We start from the raw sequence: 22,004 nt of genomic DNA on the forward strand, positions 1-22,004 counted from the left end.
TTCGGTTATAAAATTTATCTGACATCTGGACAATACTTCACTTGAAGATATTATTTTATTACAATGTTAGAAAATTAGTTTTTTTTCACTTTATCAAATTAAGGTTTATAACAACAGAAATTGTACTGTATATATACACTTTCCATTTGAACACAAAACTAAGGTAAGGTAAAGTAATTTCAAACAGGGATAGGTGTTAGTACAGCAGCAATAATTTGCTTCCACCAACAGAATCTAATCATCAAATTAGAACAACAGATAAAAACACAGTCTTACATCAATAAAGTTGTTGAAAAGGTGTTTCTATTGTTTGTTTTTTGGGCAGAAGCCATACGATTAAGTTATGTTGTTATATTAAGCTATATTAATTTTGTAATTTAATGAAAAATGTCCAAACACATTCACAATCAAATCATTAAATGGGGAGTTTGGGCCACAGTGCACTAATGCTCAAGTAATTGTGTCCTGCTCTTTAAAGTGTGTTTACATTAGCCCCGAGCGCACACAGTTCGTTGTGGTGATCTCTCTCTGTCTCTCTCTCTCTCTCTTTCTCTCTCACCTCCCCCCCCCACCCCCCCTTCTCTCTCTCTCTCTCTCTCTCTCTCTCTCTCTCTCTCTCTCTCTCAAACCTTCGCCTGTCTCTTCTCACGACCCGTCCGCTGTGCACCCATAATTCCCCGCGCCAGGACAAGATGGAAGAAAGCAGCGGCCGCCGGAGAACAATGTTTTGGCAATAAACCCCCAAAGAGGCAAATACGGACCAAATATAGGCACGTTTGAAGCAAACTGCGGTCATGTGTAGGTGAGTGGGAGTTTAAATGTGCTTTTATTCGTGGCCAGTGTTTTGGCTTTGCTGAGATTTACGCGTCGGAATTGTCTGGCTCGAGAGATGATCAGAGACCCAGCATCATTGTTTCTTTTGCATGGGCCGTAATGCGGGTTTTCACTCAGGGCAGCTAGCACTTAGCTAACTAGCTAGCTCGTGGCAGGTTGATTGTTATAAACACAGCTGCCTCAAAGCAAACACTTTTTTATTTTTTAAGGTTACATATATGTGCCTTAAACGACGAGTAGCGTCTCCAGCTAAATATACGGGTGAGCATTATGCGGTTGTGATTACAGCTAAAGTTAGCTATCAATAAATAGAGCGCCAGCGCTGCTCGAAGCCAGACAGATTTAATTTCACGAGCGTCATCAAAGCTTGGTAATTGGAGAATGAGCAATTCGTGCCGCTGACCTGATTTTTAAAGGAAACGTTTATTTAAACTTTATGGTTTTATTATTTTTTTCCCAACTGAATGCGATCGTTTTGGTTTGATTCACACGCTTTTCCCATTTAACTGGGCAGCATAGACGTTAATAGCGTCAAATCGTGGATCCTGTTTTAGCGTTAGCTAGCTTGGTAGCTACGCTGTGTAACAGGCTAAACGTTACGTTACTTTGGTTATAATGGATAAAATTAGACAAATACGTTCTGTAAATATTTCTTATTGTAAACCACATTACTTTGAATGTCGGTATGACTTAATTTGAAATACCAATTATGGTTTGTAGGGCGTCTTAAAAGATTGTTTTCATTGAGGACGTAAAGATGCGTCGATTGTGTCTCATTGTGACTAGCTAACGAGCTAACTAGCTGGCTAACTATTATGCATCACAAAAGCTCGTCCGCTTTCTGTTGAATTGAGTGTCAAGTAGCCAAATGGTCGGCTGGTCTAAACAATAAATTCTCATCCAGCCAGTCTTCTGTGCTCGTTTGGACTCACGTAGAGTTTAGTCGCCAAACCGAGCTTGCCATAAAGCCTTTGAAATGTCTAGCTGGATTTGACCTAAATATCATTTGTTTTAGGCAAGTGTAGTGGACCGATTAATTTCCCAATAATGCAACCAATGCCCCTAGCTTTTGCATGCCTTTTTAGCTTATTAGCCAAATATAGCAAGTGGTGGTGTTCGACATGCTTCAAAGTGGGAAAACAATAGAGATCAGAAGGTATCAAGCAACAGCACCGATTTTATTTTGGCTACACTCCAAGTCACATGTGGTGCTAAATGTAGCAAGTAGAACAGTGCGGGATGTGGATTAAATATTACAGAGGAAACCCTTTTTTACATAGAGCAAAATTTTCAAAACTTTAAAGTGTTGAAAGGTGTATTGTAATGAAGTGGAAGTATTGCCATATTATTTTCAGCTCATACATCATAGATCATGGATATAGATAATCTGTAACTGTATGTTTGGGGGAACTTTTTTTTAACCATAATTCTTGTTTTGTATTCAGGTTTTGTTAAATAACTGCTTATTTATATAGTAAAAATATGTTATATCTTATGCTTAGGCACGTCGTGGAGTAGTTTTCACATTGGAATTACATTTTCTTTTTTCATTTGGCACTTGATATTAAATTATGATAATAGTTAAGTTTGTTCTCAATATTATTTGCATAAAAATAATTGATTTTACAGTTCAGATAAAATATATTGTGTACTAAATATTTTTTAAGGTTTACACTTACTTTACTCAGTCCTTCTGCTACATAAATTGTACTATAATAAATCAAAATTTGTCATTAATGAGTGACTGAGTATAAATTCTGAGAGCACTTTAATAGAGAAAGTACTCAATGTGAACTTGCAGCTGTGAGTAAAAGGTCAAATGTGATAAAAGTACTTGGCAGTAATTTTGGTTTTTATACTTAAATCTGTAATCATTAAAACTTTTTTCATATCTTTTATCTGTCTGTTTCAGGAAATTCTCCTCCTGCATTGCTCTTTAGATTTCTTCGCCCTCCTTCTCCCCTGCACACAGCAAAACCACCACAATGAGTATTATCCAAGACAAACTAGGCAATGAATTTTTGCGCAACGGTGGCATGGACCCCAATTTTGCACCAGGTATGCTTATGTTCAGCCATCTACCTCCCGTCACCAGCTTCACACGGCTGGCCTCCCAGTCCGTTATGAGCGAGCTTCCCCAGGAGATGATTCTTAAGAAAGAACGTGACTCACCCCCAGAGCACCAGGGGGCCACTGCTACGAATACAGGGGGCTTCCTCCACAGTATGGGCATTAAGCAGGAGCGCCTAAGTGAGCTGGATTACCGTCTGCCCCTCTATGGCGGAGGTGGAGGGATTGGTGTGAACTGTGCTGGAGGGGGCGCGGGGAAGAGTGGTACTGCCAGTGACATGCCAGATATGTCTTTTGGGAATCACCACCAAAATCACCAGAACATGCTTCTACATGACCTCAGCCTCAGCAGTGTTGGCTCCCTTGGCGAACCGGTGAGAAGGGCTTTTGGTTTGAAATATTGTTTTAAATATTGATGCCATTGATACATTTGATGGTGTTGTACACAATTGTTAGCCACATTTTCTAATTAGTTTTTCACCATAGTGCCTAGGCATGAATTGTGATGCCCAGGATGTTATTTATTAACTCGTGATAGTGATGGATGCCTCTGTCTCCCATTTACAGACAGACTTCTAACTCTTGTATTTGTACTTAGATGCCTGGAAGATTGGGTAAAGAGCCAAAAGAGTCCTCAGGTAGAAGAGGACGGAGAAGCAATGGGGATGGTCAGGGAGGCAAAGCCAGAAGAAAACGCAGCGATGGTGCAAAGGTTAAGGATTTGTCTGTTTTTCTTGACAACGAAATGTATTGTTCACCTTAAGATTATCTGCATAAGAATTGTGTTGTGCCTTTTATTGCTTTTAGCTTTTAAAGTGGTTTGAACTGTTTGAACAAAGGTTAGTCGTATATTGCCACTATATTCACGGTTTTATCCCTGTAGGCAATGATGTTAGATGCAGATGGAGCTTGTTTGTCTCCCAACTCAAAACCACATATCTGTGAGCACTGTAATGCTGCTTTTCGAAGCTCCTACCACTTGCGCAGACATGTGCTCATACACACAGGTAAGAGATATTCGCTGCTTCATTTACATTTATTTATTTATTTTTTTTATTCATTCAGTATGCAAGGTAAGTATGTACTTGGACAAATGGCTAAGGGTTGTTTTTTTTTTTTTACCAAAGTTTGAGAAAGGAAATGTACAACAATACTTGCAAATAATAGGTATAACATTCTCAGTACAAAATTGTGTTCAGAGCACAAATATACCACTCTTATTCCTTTTCACCAAGACTACTTGGGATCTCATTTAAAACCAGACAGCCCCCGAAGTCTTGTATGAGTCAATGACTACTCATGTATTTCTGGGCATATTAGTCATTCTCTTTGCGGGAATTCCTCACTGGGCTCTCAGAAGTCATTTATGACTTCGGGGGGGGGGGGGGGTGTCATCTATTTTACATAGTTGTAAATGAAGAATAATACATTTTTGCCTTTATTGTAGCTTTATTGAGTGTCGTAGGTTTTGTTGCGATGTTCACACATGCCAAATGCCTTTTATTGTGATCATACTGCAAATATAGACTGGACATTAATTAATGTGGTGAGCGGATGGTTGTACTCTTGATTGCACAGGTGAGAGGCCTTTCCGGTGCAGTCAGTGTAACATGAGCTTCATTCAGAAATACCTGCTGCAGCGGCATGAGAAAATCCACAGTGGTGAGTTCCCGGAATAGCATAAAATACTGAAGCCTGAACAATATCAGTTTGTAGGAATGACACATTTACACTGTCACTGTTCTTTTTCAGGAGAAAAGCCCTTTAGCTGTGATCAGTGTAACATGCGCTTTATTCAGAAATATCATATGGAGCGGCATAAACGGACACACAGCGGAGAGAAGCCGTATCGCTGTGATACCTGCCAACAAGTAAGCTACTTATAGTCTGTTTGCTAAGCAACTCGAATGTTTACCTTCTATAAATATATTTTTCTTGTTAGCTTTGTACACACTTCAAAAGTTTTGAGTTATTCTTTGACTAATGTGCACAAGTAGCATCCATTATTAATAGCATGTTGGCAGTTGTAAAATCTAAGTTCTGCCTCTTTAAAATGAGTTGTCTGAGTTTAGTGTTATCTAGAGTAGCTTTTTAATGTCTGTAATAAATTTTCTGTTGTCGTAATGGAGAAAAGCCAAGCATACTAATTCACTTTTTATTTTTTTTTCCACCCTGTTGAAATCTTTCTCTTTTAATCTTTACACTTGTAGTTTTTCTCAAGAACAGACCGGTTACTGAAGCACAAACGGACTTGTGGAGAAGCCATAAAGAAGGGCCTAGACCCAAGCATGCTGGAGCTCAGTGAAGCAGAGCTAGGCCAGGGCAGCTATTCACTTACTCAGGGAAACTCTACCACCTCTGGACGTAAAAGAGCAAAGTCCAAAAATGGTGAAGGCGGTGAGCGCAAGAGGAAGAAGAATGCTTCTACAACAGTGGCAGGAGCCTCATCCTCCGCAGAAATGGCCCGTGACCTTGGCCTGCAGGACTTCGGCATGGAGCACCCATCAGGCTCTGGCCCCACCGTGCAGGGACGTACTCCCAAATTGGTCTTTAAAAAAGCCGGCCGCAAGGGCCTGGACAAAGACATGCTCTCTCTGGAAGACAGTGCTGACAGACACAAACTCTTGGGCCAGAAGCCTGGCTCCATGGACCACGTGGAGGGCGCTGGCCTCGACAACATGGGTCTACTTCAGGGAGCTGGGGAAAACAAGCAGGGGCCCACTACCAGCAGCAACTATGATGATGCAATGCAGTTTGTGAAAAAGCGGCGCTACCTCCATGCAGTTAACAGTGACTATGGTGCTGCTGCACTGCACATGGCATCCCAGGGCAGTAGTGTTATCCAGGGCTCCCTGGGGTCCGAGCCCACGCTGGCCATGCTGGACTCATTGCCCTTGGAACTCAAGCATGACAAGTCGGGCATTCCAGATGAGGTGCTGCAAAGCCTGTTAGACCATTACAGCCATAAGCCAGAGGGGACACATCACCATGAAGTGAATTTCGACATATCAGATCACCCACATCATGTAGACCTCCAACCTGCAGCCCCTGTTACTCCAGAGCTAGATGACGAGTCGCCCAATGGTGGTGATAAGACAGCAGTAATGAGTGAGTACTCAAAATTCCTCCTGCAGACCCTGGAGCGCACCAGCCATAGTGGACCCTTCCCCAGCCTTGGTCCAACAGGGCCTTTCACACTCTTGTCCAGCAACTCCAGTCCAACAGGGCCCCTGTTTTCTGATAAACATGTGTACACCACATCCCCACTAGACTGTGGCTACCCGCCCACTGTCTCCTCTCCACTGCCTATTGTTGCTCCTTCATCCTCCTCTTCCTCATCCTCCTCCAAGTCCCACTATGGCATGCTTGTTGGCTCCCCCTCTCAAGCAAGCTACCACCTCAGCTTGGAGTCTACCAGCCACCAGCAGCTGACTCCATCTCAGGAGCTGACCGAACAGTTGGAAAAGCAGGGCCTCACTGCTGCGGCAGAGGGCTCCAAGGGGCAGCAGTCGAAGCCTGGAGCGAGCACTGCACCCACAAATGGCTCGAGCTATCCAGACCTGTCCCCACTGAACACCTCTAAAGAACCCACATACCAGATCGAGAACTTTGCCCAGGCCTTTGGTTCCCAGTTCAAGTCAGGGCGGCGGACCCCTCTGAGCTACGGCAGTGATGCTGGGGCAGAGGTTGACCACCGAATAAGGACTCCAGTGTCAGAATTCTCAGGGTATACCAGTTTGTTAGCTGATGTCAGTGAGCCAGCCAGTACAGGATCAAAAACTCCAACAAGCCAAAGCTTCAGATAAGGGTCAAACGAGGTGAATCCAGCATGGGGCTGCTCTGTTTCTGTCCATACAGTCCCTATACCCATCAATAATTTTTTTTCTTGTAGCAAAGTTTTGTTTTTAAACACTGCCATTAAATGTTAATACAAAAATGACCAGGGAGAGTCTTCCATGGCCTCAAATGCAATTTTTTAAATATTCTCATTTTTATTATGTATTTAGTCTCTTCATTTTTGTTTAGAGTAGTGAATTTTGATATGAACGTACCGTAGATTTATATGTAATTTAAAACAATTAGAGGGTAGCTATGAACTTGCTTGATTTTCTTTTTCAGAACTGTGTTTTACCAATCATTATACCATTGTAAAGTAATAATGTTTGATAATTTCAATAATAACATTTGTGGCAGGGAAAGGCCCAGATTTCAAATGGCAAAAAAGTATATATTGTCTGTTACAAGAAACGTATTAACTCAGGAAAAAAAGCAAAATTGTGTAATAAGACTTTGTATTATGAGATGCAATTAGCACAGTTTTTACAGGTGTATTTGAGACTACAAAGCTTTGATTTTGTTTTTTTTTTGTTTTTTTTTTGTTTGTTTGTTTGTTTTTAACTTGTCAGGACAAACATTTACAATACATGATCACGTTTGGTTTCTGCTACATGTGGCTTTGTGGAGATTATGGTACTGTTGTGTCAATGCGAAAACACATTTCTGTTGAGAGCCACATGTATCATCCAGTAGGATACACTGTAGTGGAGTTGAGGCCATGGTGCGCACACAGCATGCTCTGAAATGAAGAGGAAGTTTAAGCGTTACTGACCTTTTGTCAGTATGCATTGTCTTTTGATGAAGCCTGTCTAACCATGCACTCCTTATTAGACAAAAATCCTACTCGTAGCTGTTATAGTTGTCTCTAAAAGCAATGAACACCAATCTGTGATCTTTTATCATGCTGTTAAGTGTTTTCTTTTTATGAACACGTCACCACTTTTCTACTCCACTCCTTGCTGTTCCCCTTTGTGTCAGTGGAATCAAACAAGCACTTTCTTAAAGAAATCATCATTGGACATAACCTATTCAATTTACATATGTGATACCTGATTATTATGCTAATGAATATTAATATTATTTTAAGAGGAGAAAACTGTGAATGGGGTGGGTGGGGGGGTGGGTCGGGAGAAAGGGAGGGATTGTAGAGGGAGTAAGGGTGGGCGGTGTTGTTTAATTTGGGGTTTGATAGCGGTTGACTAGGCATGACCATGGGCATTTCAATGTATTTTGTTGGGGGGGGGGGTGACGGTTTGTCAGGTGATATTGTAAAAAGATGATTTGCCATAATTTTGTTATACAATATTTTGAGAGTACGTCTTTGTATTTAAGTGTTTAGAGAGATGGGCTGACATGCTGGAACCCTTATCTTAAATCCCATAAGTATGTTGAATACATACTAAAACCTTTTTATTTATTCTCCACTAGCCACAACAAAACTCAGTAGTTAAATATTTTTTTCTTTTTTTGGGCAAGTAATCACCGGACCTACACCACTACCCCCATTTTGTCTCTTTTTTTTTTTTAAATGATTTTTTTTCCGACCCAACTGCTTTAGTAAGTTCAAAATTGCTTCAGTAATACAGTTAAACAGAAAAGTTATTCCCATTTTCCTTTCCCAAAATGTAGCCCTGCACTCACAAGAATAAACAATGGCCTTCTTTGTCTTCCTTGGCTGAAGCCCTTCTATCCTGGCAGCCAGGGTTGATATTTAATTTAGCTGATTTCCTGTGAGCTGATCCCCCCCCTCTTCCTATTCCTATGTCTGTGAGCTTTACAGCCAAGAGACTTTGAAGCTGCTCAGATCACAGGGAACAAAGACTGACTGACCAGCCACTCCACTCCAAACACACACTATGCTTTTAAATGAGAGAAAAAGAGTGGGTAAGACATGGAGAGAAAAAAGATTAAGATTGACCTAAATATACCTCATATCACTAAAGCGTAAGAAAAGCAGGGACACGCATTTCATGTATGTAGTGAAATTATTTGTAGTATAGGTTCAACATATTGTATAATCATTTAACACTGCCTGTGTTTACAATTATAGAGCAAATGAGTTGTCAAAATGCAAATGTATAATAATTTTTTCTGTAAAAACATCCAAGCCAAGCAGTGTTGCATTCTAGATGCCTCATAGAACATTTGATTTTTCTCATGTTATATCCCTTATTTTTGTTACTTGCCATAATGTGTTTTGATATGATCTCTAGAAGGATATTGTTTACAAAAATGTGCAAAAACACTAAAAATGTGTTGTCTTTCTTTTTCTTTTTTTTTCTTTTTTTTTTTTTTTTAGTTTTTCTCGAGTATGCATGACAAAGACATTTTTGTATGGCTTTTTTCTGACTGTCACCTCAATACCAAATTTTGTAGCAGAAGCCTCCCCATTCCTTTGTCTTATTTGTTCTTAGACCCCTTGTGATATGATTTCCCAGGATGTAACTGTTATTGAGATGATGACCGGATTAGAGAAGCCAATAAAAATTTTTGTTACAAAAAGCATGTGTTTTTTGTTCCTTAAAATCACTCAAAATTCCAAATAATTTTACTCTAGATTTATTTGGTGATATGGTGAAAAGGGTAGTAACACATAAATATATAAATAGTGCTGCAGAACAGGGTTCATGCTTTTTATGTGGTTTACACAACAGGAGTGTAACCAAACCTGCCAATATTGAGCATTTAATGTTCAGCATGCCTGTCACTGCCAACAAAGATGTTAATACTTTTAAAAATTAAAAGCCCATATGTAGAATGTGCATATGTAATGATTTTATTTTCTTTGTGTTTTTTAATCCAGGAAAGAGGGAAGGAGACATTGACTTCTTTGACTCCCTGAGGGGGATGGATCAGGTAAACTGGGCCATCCTCCAGTGGGACTGCTACCTGCAAATGCTTGTTAAGACCCAGGCAGAGAACAGAGAGATGAGGTGCAGGGAGTTGGAGTTTCTCCAGTCAATGGCAAGTAGCAGTCGCAGTGATTTTTCAGTTACGACACTACCTGCTCTCCCCTACTCGAGTAATCGTAATTACTTCCTTTTCCAATACCTTGATGGTGCTTATTATAGTTTTAACTGTTTTAACAAACATCAAACTACTTTGTTTATTTATTTATTTTTTTTGAACATTTTTCTCACTCTGTTTCCTTAGAAAACAGGACTACACAGGTAGAATAAACAATGGCGCACATCTACTAGATTCATATGATGTACAGTGGTTGGGGCTTTGCTGCCAGAGGGTGGAGCTGTTTTCCTCCAAGTAACTGAGGATCTTCTGACAGAGATCATCAAGAGGCTTTTTGACAGCTAAATTGATGCTCTGGCAACCTGTTAAAGGTGTAACTCCCCATTAAACACATTGGCGACTGGAATAGGCTCTAGGCCCCATGACTTTTAACAGTATAAGTGGTTTAGATAAGGCATGGATGGACACTGACAGCACAACACAAACAGTTCCCTAAAACATTTTGAATATCCTGTAGGTGGCCCTCTCAGTGGGTTTATTGATTCTCTTTCTTTTTCTTCACGGGGACTGTTGATGGCTGTGAAAACCCTGTTTCCTAGTAACTTTAGAGACACTAATGCGATACCGTTCTCATGGCCATTGCCACTTTATCTTTTCAATGGATCAGATCAGCAGCTTTAACCTTTTTGTGCTGAATAAATTGATTGTCCTTAAATATAAAGGAGGAAACTGTTTTTGTCTGTTTGTTATCAAAATCTAACTAAAGATTACTAAAGTAAAGATTTTTTTTTCTATTCATGTACGTATTACAAGCCTGTAACCATGATCTTTCTTTTGACATTAAAAATGTCTTCATTGACCTTAACACCTGAGTTGATCTGCCACTGCCACAATATTTGCCCATCTGAAACAATAGTTACGACGTACAGGTGTCGTATATTTTTGATTTATAGATGTACAAATATGCGGGGAGAAACAAATCTGATCTTTTCCCGTTTTAGACATAAGCAGTATGATGTCTGAAATGTAAGGGATTCACCCTTAAATGCTTCACATAGGGAGGATTTATACATTTATGCTGCTTGTGAGCTTATTCTTACTGTAGATTTCTTTGCATTACTTACCTCTATATGAAGGAATTCTCCGAACCATTTCCGTAATGTGTCGCCTCTTTTGACTTCAGTCTCTCATTGTCATCTATGCCACCTACATATGTACTTTTTCCTCTAAATTGTAGCAGAGTAGGAGTAAAAGTGAAATATGCAATGTTTTTGACAGTTAAGTGATTGCTTAGTTAGCACTAGTGTGACACTCACTCAGTCCACTCTGCTCAGCCCTACTTCCAGCTCCTCTATACTTATTGACCATCTGCTATACTCCGCCTCGTTCTGCAAACCCCTGCTGCAAACTGTCAATGAGTCAGAATCTTTACAAGAAGAGCTGACAGCAACTTTCACAATAAGTATTGGAACACACAAAGTTTCATACTGTAGCTTTAATGTTGATTTGCCATGAATTTGATTGGATGCATTGATAGCTAGATAACACTGTATCAGCTATTTACCCTTTGCTCTGGAATGACTGGCACTTCCCTCCCCCCACGTCTCTCATGAACATCATGTTCAAACTCTAATGACACTCTTCATTGCCAGGAACAGCAGGTTGGGTGGGGTTAAGGACGACCATAACGGTAAGTGACTTTGGACTCACTGTAAGGATGAGGACACCAAGGCAGTTATTCCTCTATTGACACGTCTCATGGCAACGGACATAAAATCAGGTTGTGAAAAATTTTGTTGAGACTGAAGCTATCTCTCTGTGGCGAAACATATACTCTATAAATGCATGATAATAATCTCAACTGCAAGTATTTGGTGCCATGGCCGGATTATTATAGAACAGGGCACAGATAGATACAAGGCCCCCTACACCTTCTATCGAGTACCTAGAGACCGAAAGAGACACATAATCGTCAGAAATGAGGCTATTAGATTGTCTGTAATCATTTTTTAGATGTAGTCTCTTTTAGGTTTTCGGAACGGAAATTTGGTAATTATTTCTCGGAATACAAAAAATACTGTGATAATAGTTTTCATTTATCATTACTTAAATTCCGTATTTTAAATATTTTATTTGGAAATGATGTCCGTTCATAACCATTTAAAGACTTTTACATTCCGATTATAAAGTATCTTGTGTTTCTTAATTATCGTAATTGATACTATGGCCTATTTTTCCTTTTGAAATCACAAACACAGTTTACAGTTTATTAAACAAACTTTTATGTGTAACAACATGGATGTTTAACATATTATTCTCCAGTACTAATTTCCAATGTTTGTAAAATGCTGGAAATCTTTTTGTCTATTATGTCAGCATACTGTAAATGGAAGCCAAACCATAATACTTTACAAATTAATATATTATTACTTTTGTAAACTTTTATCTTGCACAGCTATTTTTAACTTAAGATCATTTTAATAATTTCTACTGACGCCTATGCTGACGTTAAAGTAAATGTTTAGTCATGTTTTTATTCCCTAATGCAACCGGGATCAAAGTCAACTTGGAGATAAGATCATTTTATGACATGATGGCTCTTTTAAAAGAACGTCCTCTGACTTACAGTGTGTATAGAAAAGAATCACCCTCTTTCAAAACATTCACATTTTGCTGTTTCGCAGCCTTAAATGAAAACACAAAAAGACCTGATCACCTTTTGCTTTAATTATTCTAAGCACATAGATTGACCAATGTTTGCCCACTTTTCATTACCCCGTTTAAGCTCGGTCGAACTGGATGGTTACTGCTGTTGGACTGTAGTTTTCAGGTCTGTCCACAGATTTTCATTAAGATACAAATCTGGGCTTTGACCATGTGAACTTTTGCAACTGTGTGCTATGGGTCACTTGAAAGGTGAACCTCCTTCCCATTTTCTGGCAGAAGACAACAAGTTTTCAAATAGTTGAATTTTGGTCCCATTTGACCATAGCGTCTTTTTCCATTTGCCAAAGCTTAAATTACACTAAATGTGTCCTTTCTTTAGTGTTTTTTGTTTGTTTGTTTTGTGTAACCCTCCCTTACAAGCTAGACTTTGGGAACTTGTGATATTGTTGTCACTTGCACACAGTGACCATTCTTTGCCATAAAGTCCTGTAACTCCTTCAAAGTTGCCACCGGCCTCTCAGTAACTTCTCTAACCTGTTTCCCCCTCGCCCTGCAATCCAGTGTTAGGAATGGTTTGTTTTTTCAAATGACATCACTACAAGTCATTCCAGGTTTTCCACCTGACTGAGGTTACCAGTGCTCCTACAGGAATTGCGCTGTGTCTGTGGGTGTACTGGGGGGGTTACTATCTATTAAAAAACGTTCATGTCTCATTTAATCTTTCAAGGTCTTATCGACAGCTTTTTTTAGCCGGTTATCTGTCTGCACCAGTTATTTTCATATTGTCTGACGTCTTTAAATAGAAGGTCAGTATACATTACCTTTATCCCACCCTGTTTTATTGGCCATTTCTGAATGTTGCAAGTGTCTTTATTCCCTTTCTGATGCAACACTTTTACACTTTTTTACTGCAATAGCATCAGGCTTCACTTGGACAGAGAGTTCTTGAAGATGTTCAGAAAATTGTGGGTCAAATGGGAAGCTCAACACTTGTAGAAGTTGACTCAGGGTCAAGTGACAACTGGTGGAAGTTCCGTACATTCATAAAATGAATGGCTATGAATCCAATCTCTGTTCCCCTAATCTAATCTGTAATTTATAAAGTCAGATACTGAGCTCAACATAAGAAACTGTGCTCTTTGCTATAGTAAAGTGTTAAACATTATTATTAATGACAAAATTTACTAAAATAAGATGAAAATAAATCAATGTATTTCTTGTTGTTCAAATCGTCTAATTTGATTTAACATATTGCCATTTATGGAGATACAATACTTGAGCCAGAAACATATGAACACATATCACCCTGTGGCGATCATCTGTGTGATGTGCTTTATATCAAACCCAGGTAATAACATCAGACAGTAAAGTCTTTTGCTTGCTCATAATTTAATGATCTGGTGTATTTCTGGCTGTCAGCTAGTACAAAGAAAAAGGTCTTGACATTTGGAGTTGATATGGAGGATTTAGAGAACATGTTGTGTTTTTTTCGAGTGGTAAAGATTTTGTCTTTTCAGTATTTAAGGTATTTAGTAGTCTTATTACTAGACAAAATGAGACATTTGAAAATGTCCCCATAAGCTTTGGGGAGATTGGACATCGGGTTTTAAAGAAATGATATTTTATAGGTCAAACAATCAATAGATTAATCTGGCAAATACATTCACCAGCATAATTAAGAACAAAAATAATCAACATTTATTTCCATTCGGTCATTCTTTCTCTCTACCCATAACTAGTCCAGTTTATTTACCTTACAATATATTTGTAATTAGATTTAACAAACCATTAGTTTGTTGACATAATCTCATGTAGCACTATACAATGAAAACATGTAATTTGGAACATGTTTTTTTTCTTTCCAAAATCAATCCAAATCCTCTTATAACCTTATTTAGCCAATGAACGATGTCAGGTTAGAGTTTGAGGTTGGTTTACAAAAACATGATCATTAGGGCACTGAAAATGTTTTGTAATGGTTTCTGAATTTATTTCACACTACATTCTCAAATAAACAGTATGCTCAGCTCTCTTTTTCTTTTATTTGGTGGAAATGAAAATTGTCTTTGTATGGAACCTGTATTGTTGTCCATGTCCGATCCTGGACTGGCCTTCATATGCTATAAGCTCTGAGACACTTCAATTTGGACGTTAACATAAACAAACTCTTACAGACATACACTAGATATCCTGGAATCATTAGTGTGACTCTGAGTCTTCCCTTCTCAGAAGGAAATGTACTTTAGCACCCAGTGCCAAACTGGGAGGAGTGGCTGGAGATTAAGAACACGAGTGGAGGACATCTGAGCTCTTATTACCCAAGGTTTTAGTGCAAGAAAGCCTGTTAGACACAGCTCCGACTGATTTTCGTCTTTCTTCTGTTAAGATTTTGTCACTGGGATCTTTTTCAATGGCTCAAGAATTCAAACTCTTGTATATCCTTTGGCTTGTAGCCTGTCTTGGTAAGTAGGCTGAATTTTTTTTATTAACTATTTATTATAAAAAAGTTTTAAAAACTTCAAAAGGTTTTTGAGTGAGCATTGCCTTTCTAATAAATCAGAGGGGATATTATAGTTTGCATATATTTTACACACTTAGTTTAAATTTGACTTGTAGTGGACCTCACTAAATGAACTACCACACATTGCCTCTAAATCCCTGTCTATAGTGTAAATGTAATGTAATCACCTTGTAATTATGGTTATATCTGTCAGACCATTAAAACTAGTTAATTGCTGTTATTTTGCTACAAAAATAAATATATGATGACTCCTTAATCCTTTTTCAGGTTATTAGTTTAAAATATTGTGCCTATTTTACCAGGCACGGTTTAAGTTGTAATTGTTGCAATAATTAATACATTGTTATCTTCAGGTAAAAGTAAAGCACTGCCTATAAACCCATAAATCATACTAAAGTATCACAAAGCTGCGTATAATTCAGTCACAGCATATCTATTGATCATGGCGTGACTGGCTTTGATTTCTGTCAATGATAATGATAAGACTACAACTTTATTATAAACTAAATTATATTTTTATGTCATGTATTCTGTTTAATTAAGATCTGTCTCTCCACGAAATCTTGCCAGATTTGGGAAAACTAGTAAAATAGCTTATTTTGACTAGATTTTCTTTATTGGCTATTTAGACAGCATTTTAACAAAAGCTGTAGCTGAACATCTCGACCATTTTTTATTATTTATTAACTGCTACATTGTGCTTCTTTAACCTCTACAGGTACAATAACATCAGAGCCAACAGTTAATACAACTTCTCTCAGTACAACCACCAACGAAACACCTACGACTACAACCGAAACTACAACCACCACCGAAACACCTACGACTACAACCACAACCGAAACTACAACCACCACCGAAACACTTACGACTACAACCACAACCGAATCTACAACCACCACCGAAACACCTACGACTACAACCACAACCGAAACTACAACCACCACCGAAACACCTAAGACTACAACCACAACCGAAACTACAACCACCACCGAAACACCTACGACTACAACCGAAACTACAACCACCACCGAAACACCTACGACTATAACCACAATCGAAGCTACAACCATCACCGAAAAACCTACGACTATAACCACAATCGAAGCTACAATCACCACCAAAAAACCTACTACTACAACCACAGCCCAATCCTCTTCAAATACTACAGCAGCCAGAACTACTTTAGATACAACCACAGCACAAACTCCTTTGAAAACTACAGTGTCAAGTCCAACTGCAGCAACAACAAATCCTACAACTACAAAGCCGCTAGGTATTTCTATTAGTGTCCAAAATCTTTATCTAGTCAGTGGATTTTAGAGGCTTCTATAATGCTGTAAATCAATGCTGTGTGTGTGTTTTTGTTTTACTTTCAACTCAAAGGTCCTTGTGACACAAACCCATGTGGCCGTGGGAGCACCTGTGAGGTTCGTGCTAATCAAACCTTTGTATGCCTGTGTTTGGTGGGAGAGATCTACAATGATGAACGAAATAGTTGTGAGACTGGTAAGTAGTTGTTCGCATAATAGTCTTATGAGGTTAGTAAACTGAATTTAAACTATATACATATAATTTATGAAAATACACCTAGTATTTTTATAGTTATATGGAGAGTATGATGTGAAGGTCAATATAACTCACCAGTAAAGATGAACCTAGAACTAGGAGGTGGTTAGCAATGTTAAGGGGAATATAAGAAACACTACCTCTTTCTAAAGGTAACAGAATTTCCCTAGTTTCCCTAAAGTTCATTATTTAACATTCCGTATTTAGTTTATATATCTATAGGTAGAAAAGAAAAAACAAGACCAAGGAGCAGTGATTTCCTGAAACCTTGCAACATGTGGTTGCTGTGGTAGCCCAGAAGATTTTAGGAAAACTTTTTACCTGGTTCTTATCTTAGTCGTAAAATAACCAGCTGCTGGTTGTAGCTTCATAAATATGATGGTGGACAGAGAAGACTCTTCTTGCCAAACGCAATAAAGAAATTAAGCATATTTGCCAGATTGGTGCATATATTTATTCAAATTATTGAATGATTGATTTTGCCCCTATTTTAGCCAAAGTTTTCCCTGGACAACTGAACCTGCCTTCATTGACATATAATGACAATATGAGTAACAAGAAATCAGAAGAATTTAATGAGACCTCGAACATTATTATTAATGAGGTAAGGGAATATTATCTCCTCATATTATGTAGCTTTGTTCACATGTCTGTAAATCGTAGATTTGGAATATAATGCACACAGTATTTGTAGGTTGTTTTTTGTTTGTGGATGGCAGTGATACATGCAATTATCCATGATTGAAATATCCATCAATCCATCAATTTCATGCATGCGCTTGATATAGAAACGGTACCAAGATAAAATAATTTCATACGCAGGACTGCGTATTCCCAGTCACATTATGTTTTAACTGAATTTATTTATTTTTCTCTCCTGTCTCTCAAAATGCAGATGTCAAATATTTACAGCAAGTCTAACGGTTACACTGGGACCATTGTGCTGGAGCTCTTGTAAGTCAAGAGTGACAGTGTTATTACTATCTGTCTTTGTCTTTGAGAATAGACAGATAGAATCTGTCTATTCTCTTACTTGTTACTTACAGTAAAATGGACTTAATACATGCGGTATTTGTAATAATCATCAGTGACTGTGGTATTTATTCATATAGGCCATCTTCAAGCAGCAAAGTTGTATCTGTCTCAAAGGGGGTCAGCGCATCTATAGAGATCGCCTTCAGTGAAAAGTCTGACATCACAACAGAAGAAGTTGAAGAAAATATGAGCCGTGCCCAAAGCTGTGACAACTGTTTATTTGCCAACTCATCTTTTGCTGGTAGGTTCATTACACATGTCAGCATTACATCATATATCAAGTACACATGAGATTTATTCAGTTAATGATGATAATTACAACATAAATAAGATGGGTTTGTTTCCAGGAAGATCATAATAAAAGCGTTATGCAAAACACTGTTTACTGTAGATCAAGAACAGTTTTTGTGTAATTATTACTATAGGTACTACTAGAGGATTCTGGTTTTACATAACATTTAAGATTATATTTGTTAAACATTTCATCACATAGACAGTTAGGTAAGTTAAAGGTTTATTTGGTGTTTAAAAATAAATCTGATGACAAATAAACAACACAAAAAGTTTGAACACTGTGCGAAATGTAGATAAAAACAGAATAAAACAGAAGTCAAGTGTGTAAGAGACACATACAATATACCCACAGTGTCTGAAGGTCAAGTCCCAGCTGGCAGACCTTTGTTGCATGTCTTTCCACCCTGGGTTCCTGCCTCTCTATAGTGTCCATGGTTGAAAAAATTATATATTTTTTAAAAACTTAAATGTATTAATTTGCAAAATAGTACAAACACAACATTCTACAATGTCTTTGTACTATTTTGTAAATCATTGCATTTTGTTAATCACATTTTCACAGCGTCCCAACTTTTTTGTAAGGTCATATTTCTCCGCTGTATGACTGTATACATAGTGATCTTTACAAAGTGGACAGTATCTTTTAGTGAATGACATTTTTCATATTGGTATTCCTTACCTGTTGTTATCATATACAACATTATAATTCAATCTGTAGCTCATGTCATGTTTTTATTTTTGAGTATTTTGTGTATCAATTTTAATTTGCATTTTATTTTACTTCATTTAAAGTTACTGACATGTGTAATAAGGGTCCGTGCGATGGGGACACAACTAACTGCACGTCACAAAATGGATTATATACTTGTACCTGTGAGGAAAACTACATTAGGACGAACTTCAGCGTCCGAATGTGCATTGGTAAGGACATTGGGAGAGTCAGAATGTGTGTGTGTGTGTGTTTGTATGTATGTGTGGCTGACAGACAAACTGCTTCAATTTTTTTTCTTTTCCAGCTTGTCCCAGTGGACAGAAAGCCCAGGATTCAATCAAATGTGTAAAGTGAGTTATGTCGACCTACCTACTCACTTACTTCCTGCCTAGACTCCCACATCTTTCCCTGTCTCCTCCCCTCACAACTACCTATGATCTATATTTGTAGAAAGGAAAGTGAAATGAAATTGTAAAATGTCAGTTAGTGTAGGTAATGTGGAAAATTACCATTCTTCTTGTTTTTCAGTTGCCCATTTGGCTATTCTGGTTTTAACTGCAGTGAATGTGAGTATACTAATATAATACAAAGTATATGTTATAATAAATAACTAAAATAATAATAATAAAAATTATATAATAATACAATAATATTATTTTATTTAAAAAACAAGGATCACTTACTGATTCTAGTGACATCACTCAAGGCAATAGTCACTATATTTCATGCAGCTCCCTCTAGAGGCAACAATATCCTTCATGAGCCCTGTAAACATTTGCACAACAGTTCAATAGCATAACTTTGTTATTTACTTCCCTTTGACTGTTTTGTTTTTGTTTTTTTTTAGCATGGCAGCTGGTTCTGGTGATTGTTGGCTCTGTGCTTGGTGGACTGCTGCTTATCACACTCATCCTTCTGCCAGTAGTGGCAACAAAGTGGGTTTTTCAACTATTCATTAACACGCTTTCAATCATTTATTTATCTAACATGCACATTACTTCTAAATTTGTCTTATTGTGTTTAGTAATTTTTACAGAAGCCTGTTAAGCGAAAACCTTTGGTCTTCAAAGCACACTAAAAGTAAAATCTATTTACCAATAAATACAAATTACAATGTGTTCTTTTTAGAACCTCAAAGAAGAGCTCCAAAAATGACACAAATGCAGACACTGGGAAGCCTTACAATTCCAATCGTCCCGCCAAAGCACCACTGGTTAACAACGACTTTGCTGCTAGCCAGGCACACTCTGTTAATGGCTCTTCCTTTACCAATCCTGGGGTGCCTATTTTCCCAAGGGCCACTACCACCAGCAACAGCAGAACCAACCTGGAGATGACTCCAAGTAACAGCCAGCAAACCCTGATCTCTACAGACAGGAAATCGGTAAGCATGCATGAAGGGTAGTTAAAGACAAATGAATGTATAAAATGTAAAAACAATTTCCTAAAGGGGTTAAACTGAACCTAAAGACATAAAAATTGTAATGATATAGTAAGTTTAGCAGTTCAAAAGAAAATTGAAGGAATTTTTTCTTTTTAGCGGCTCTACGACAACCAAGATGACTTATACCTATACTCACAGTCTCGACCTCAGACCCGTGGCTATGTTCAGGTACTACCCCAGAACAACCCCTATGCCCAGAATCAACCTAGGATCAACCCATATGCACAGAGTCAAGGCCGGACCAACTCTTACTATATGCACAATGATTGAAGACAACTCAACTACTGAGGAAGGTTTCATTCTACAATGACATAAGCCCAGATCAAAAACGTTCAAACATTCAAATATTGCACATGATTAATAAAAGTTCTGTAAAAAGAAGCATGGTGTTATATGATTGACTTTCTGTCTTTTCAGCACACTAGTTGTTATGTTACTTACAAATGTCAAATTATAATGTACTGATAGTATTGTAGTAATTCCTGTAGTAATTCTATGTTTAACTCATTTATTTGTGAATAAAATGGCTTTCTTTTGTTCTAGACTTAATGAGTCCTTCCTTCAAATCAGGGCATAACCCTACATATATTAGTATAATTTATGTGACATGTTAACTACACAGAAAATGTTTTATTTTGTAGAATAGTGCATTTTAGTTATGTAGAACCTCTTTCATGACTTATGTAAAAATATTAGAATTTGGTTTGAAATGTTTTGTATCAAACTTCCCTGATAACTAATGTGAAATAATATCTCTCAACTATTGCAAAAAATAAATGAATTAAATATACTGAAATAAAACCAAAAAACTTTCCATTTTGTTTTTTACTGCAGGAACGAAAAAAATTACTGAAATGACAGATCAAACGCTGTTGTTTTTAGCTATAAGTTTATGTTTTGTTACAGTAATAAAACATTTAATTACGAAAAAGTAGATATGTTCATTTTACCACTTTAGAGCTCCAAAGTGTAAATGACCATTGTTAAGCAAAGACAGACAGTGCATTTCTGTCAATAAATGAAATTTCTGTTGTGTTTTGTTGAGTAAATGTAACTTTTAATTTTATAAATCATCTATTTTCCAGATAATGTTTTTGTCAATATTTGTAATAATTTTCCAAAAATTGGTTTGTGTTTTGTTTTTCCTGAAGGGGATGCATAATTGATAAATTAAATTGAAAAGAATAAAATTCTATAGTTAATAGGTACAACACTTATATATTTGAGTTTCTTTCTTAAAAAAATAAACTCTTTTATAACTCTTATGAAACTTTCTCCTGGCATATAGGAAAACAAATTCTAATGTGTATATGGTATGTTGTGTTTTATTTTAGTTGATTATATTGCAATCTTTTTAATTATTTGATGGGACGTTTCAAAACTGGTTGCTTGTAGAGCTGAAAATAGAAACTAATTGATTCATCCAGAAAATAATTATTATTATTATTATTAGAAAATAATAATAATTATTATTATTTTCTGGATGAATCAATTAGTTTCTATAATTATTATTATTAATAATAATTATTAATTATTATTATAATCATCATTATTAACAATTATATATATATATATATATATATATATATATATATTCATTAATTTCCCGTTTAATAAACATTAGCCCTGAAAATATGTTCTAGTCAAAATAAATATAATACCCGATGGTCGCCCAGCCAATGATCAAGATCAACTATTAAATGAAGTTGTTATTTTAGCAATTCCCCCTCAACATTCATGGTTCAAACTGTTTTATTAATCCCAGAGGGAATTTGCCTTGTTGGAGCTGCTCTTTGTTCTAAAGAAAAGAACCACATCCAAAAGAGGAACTACAATAACACAAAAAAAATTCAACAATGAAGAAAATAAGAAGGTAATATCACATCATACTGTCAAACAAATGGTACAGTCCTCATTTTGTTAGTTCTGCTACACTTAAGGACAACAAAAAAACACACTCATAGAGACATACCTAAGGTGACACAGAGTCTTATTTATCTAGGTGGAAAATGTACTTTAGCACCTATTGTCATCCAAGGAGTGGCTAATGATTA

General features: G+C 37.3%; 2 protein-coding genes and 1 long non-coding RNA gene across 4 annotated transcripts; 2 read left to right on the top strand and 1 right to left on the bottom strand.

The window, feature by feature from the left end:
- Positions 1-648: 648 nt before the first annotated feature.
- Positions 649-7,844, top strand: LOC137105658 (zinc finger protein 281-like). Of its 2 annotated transcripts, none has more exons than XM_067488155.1 (7): positions 649-802; positions 2,747-3,278; positions 3,503-3,616; positions 3,788-3,911; positions 4,483-4,566; positions 4,657-4,775; positions 5,115-7,844. In XM_067488155.1, the coding sequence occupies exons 2-7, from the start codon at positions 2,820-2,822 to the stop codon at positions 6,708-6,710; spliced, it is 2,496 nt and encodes an 831-aa protein (XP_067344256.1). In that variant the 5' UTR covers positions 649-802; positions 2,747-2,819; the 3' UTR covers positions 6,711-7,844. The 2 variants fall into 2 exon arrangements, with proteins under 2 accessions (XP_067344256.1, XP_067344255.1); XM_067488154.1 differs by having other exon boundaries at positions 3,788-3,910; positions 4,473-4,566.
- Positions 7,259-11,219, bottom strand: LOC137105660 (uncharacterized). The gene is made up of 3 exons (XR_010911844.1): positions 11,025-11,219; positions 10,833-10,934; positions 7,259-7,480 (listed from the first exon to the last, which is right to left on the bottom strand). It is a non-coding gene; the product is annotated as an uncharacterized lncRNA (long non-coding RNA).
- A 3,459-nt stretch (positions 11,220-14,678) lies between these two features.
- On the top strand, positions 14,679-20,764 carry muc13b (mucin 13b, cell surface associated). Its single transcript, XM_067489245.1, has 12 exons — positions 14,679-14,837; positions 15,615-16,172; positions 16,283-16,405; positions 16,960-17,069; positions 17,361-17,419; positions 17,578-17,741; positions 18,587-18,715; positions 18,811-18,856; positions 19,035-19,072; positions 19,354-19,441; positions 19,635-19,890; positions 20,047-20,764. Exons 1-12 carry the CDS (start codon positions 14,786-14,788, stop codon positions 20,218-20,220), a joined length of 1,797 nt encoding a protein of 598 aa, XP_067345346.1. The 5' UTR covers positions 14,679-14,785; the 3' UTR covers positions 20,221-20,764.
- Positions 20,765-22,004: the final 1,240 nt, after the last annotated feature.

Source organism: Channa argus, chromosome 20 (assembly GCF_033026475.1).
Source record: "Channa argus isolate prfri chromosome 20, Channa argus male v1.0, whole genome shotgun sequence".
Classification (NCBI taxonomy): domain Eukaryota; kingdom Metazoa; phylum Chordata; class Actinopteri; order Anabantiformes; family Channidae; genus Channa; species Channa argus.

Bases quoted from the DNA above. Each gene is read 5' to 3' on its own strand.
- LOC137105658 (XM_067488154.1), top strand. From the start codon at position 2,820: ATGAGTATTATCCAAGACAAACTAGGCAATGAATTTTTGCGCAACGGT. The intron at 3,279-3,502 runs GTGAGAAGGGCT...ATTTGTACTTAG, and splicing joins TTGGCTCCCTTGGCGAACCG to ATGCCTGGAAGATTGGGTAA. The intron at 3,911-4,472 runs GGTAAGAGATAT...GGTTGTACTCTT, and splicing joins GACATGTGCTCATACACACA to GATTGCACAGGTGAGAGGCC.
- muc13b (XM_067489245.1), top strand. From the start codon at position 14,786: ATGGCTCAAGAATTCAAACTCTTGTATATCCTTTGGCTTGTAGCCTGT. The intron at 14,838-15,614 runs GTAAGTAGGCTG...TAACCTCTACAG, and splicing joins TTGGCTTGTAGCCTGTCTTG to GTACAATAACATCAGAGCCA. The intron at 17,742-18,586 runs GTAGGTTCATTA...CTTCATTTAAAG, and splicing joins TGCCAACTCATCTTTTGCTG to TTACTGACATGTGTAATAAG.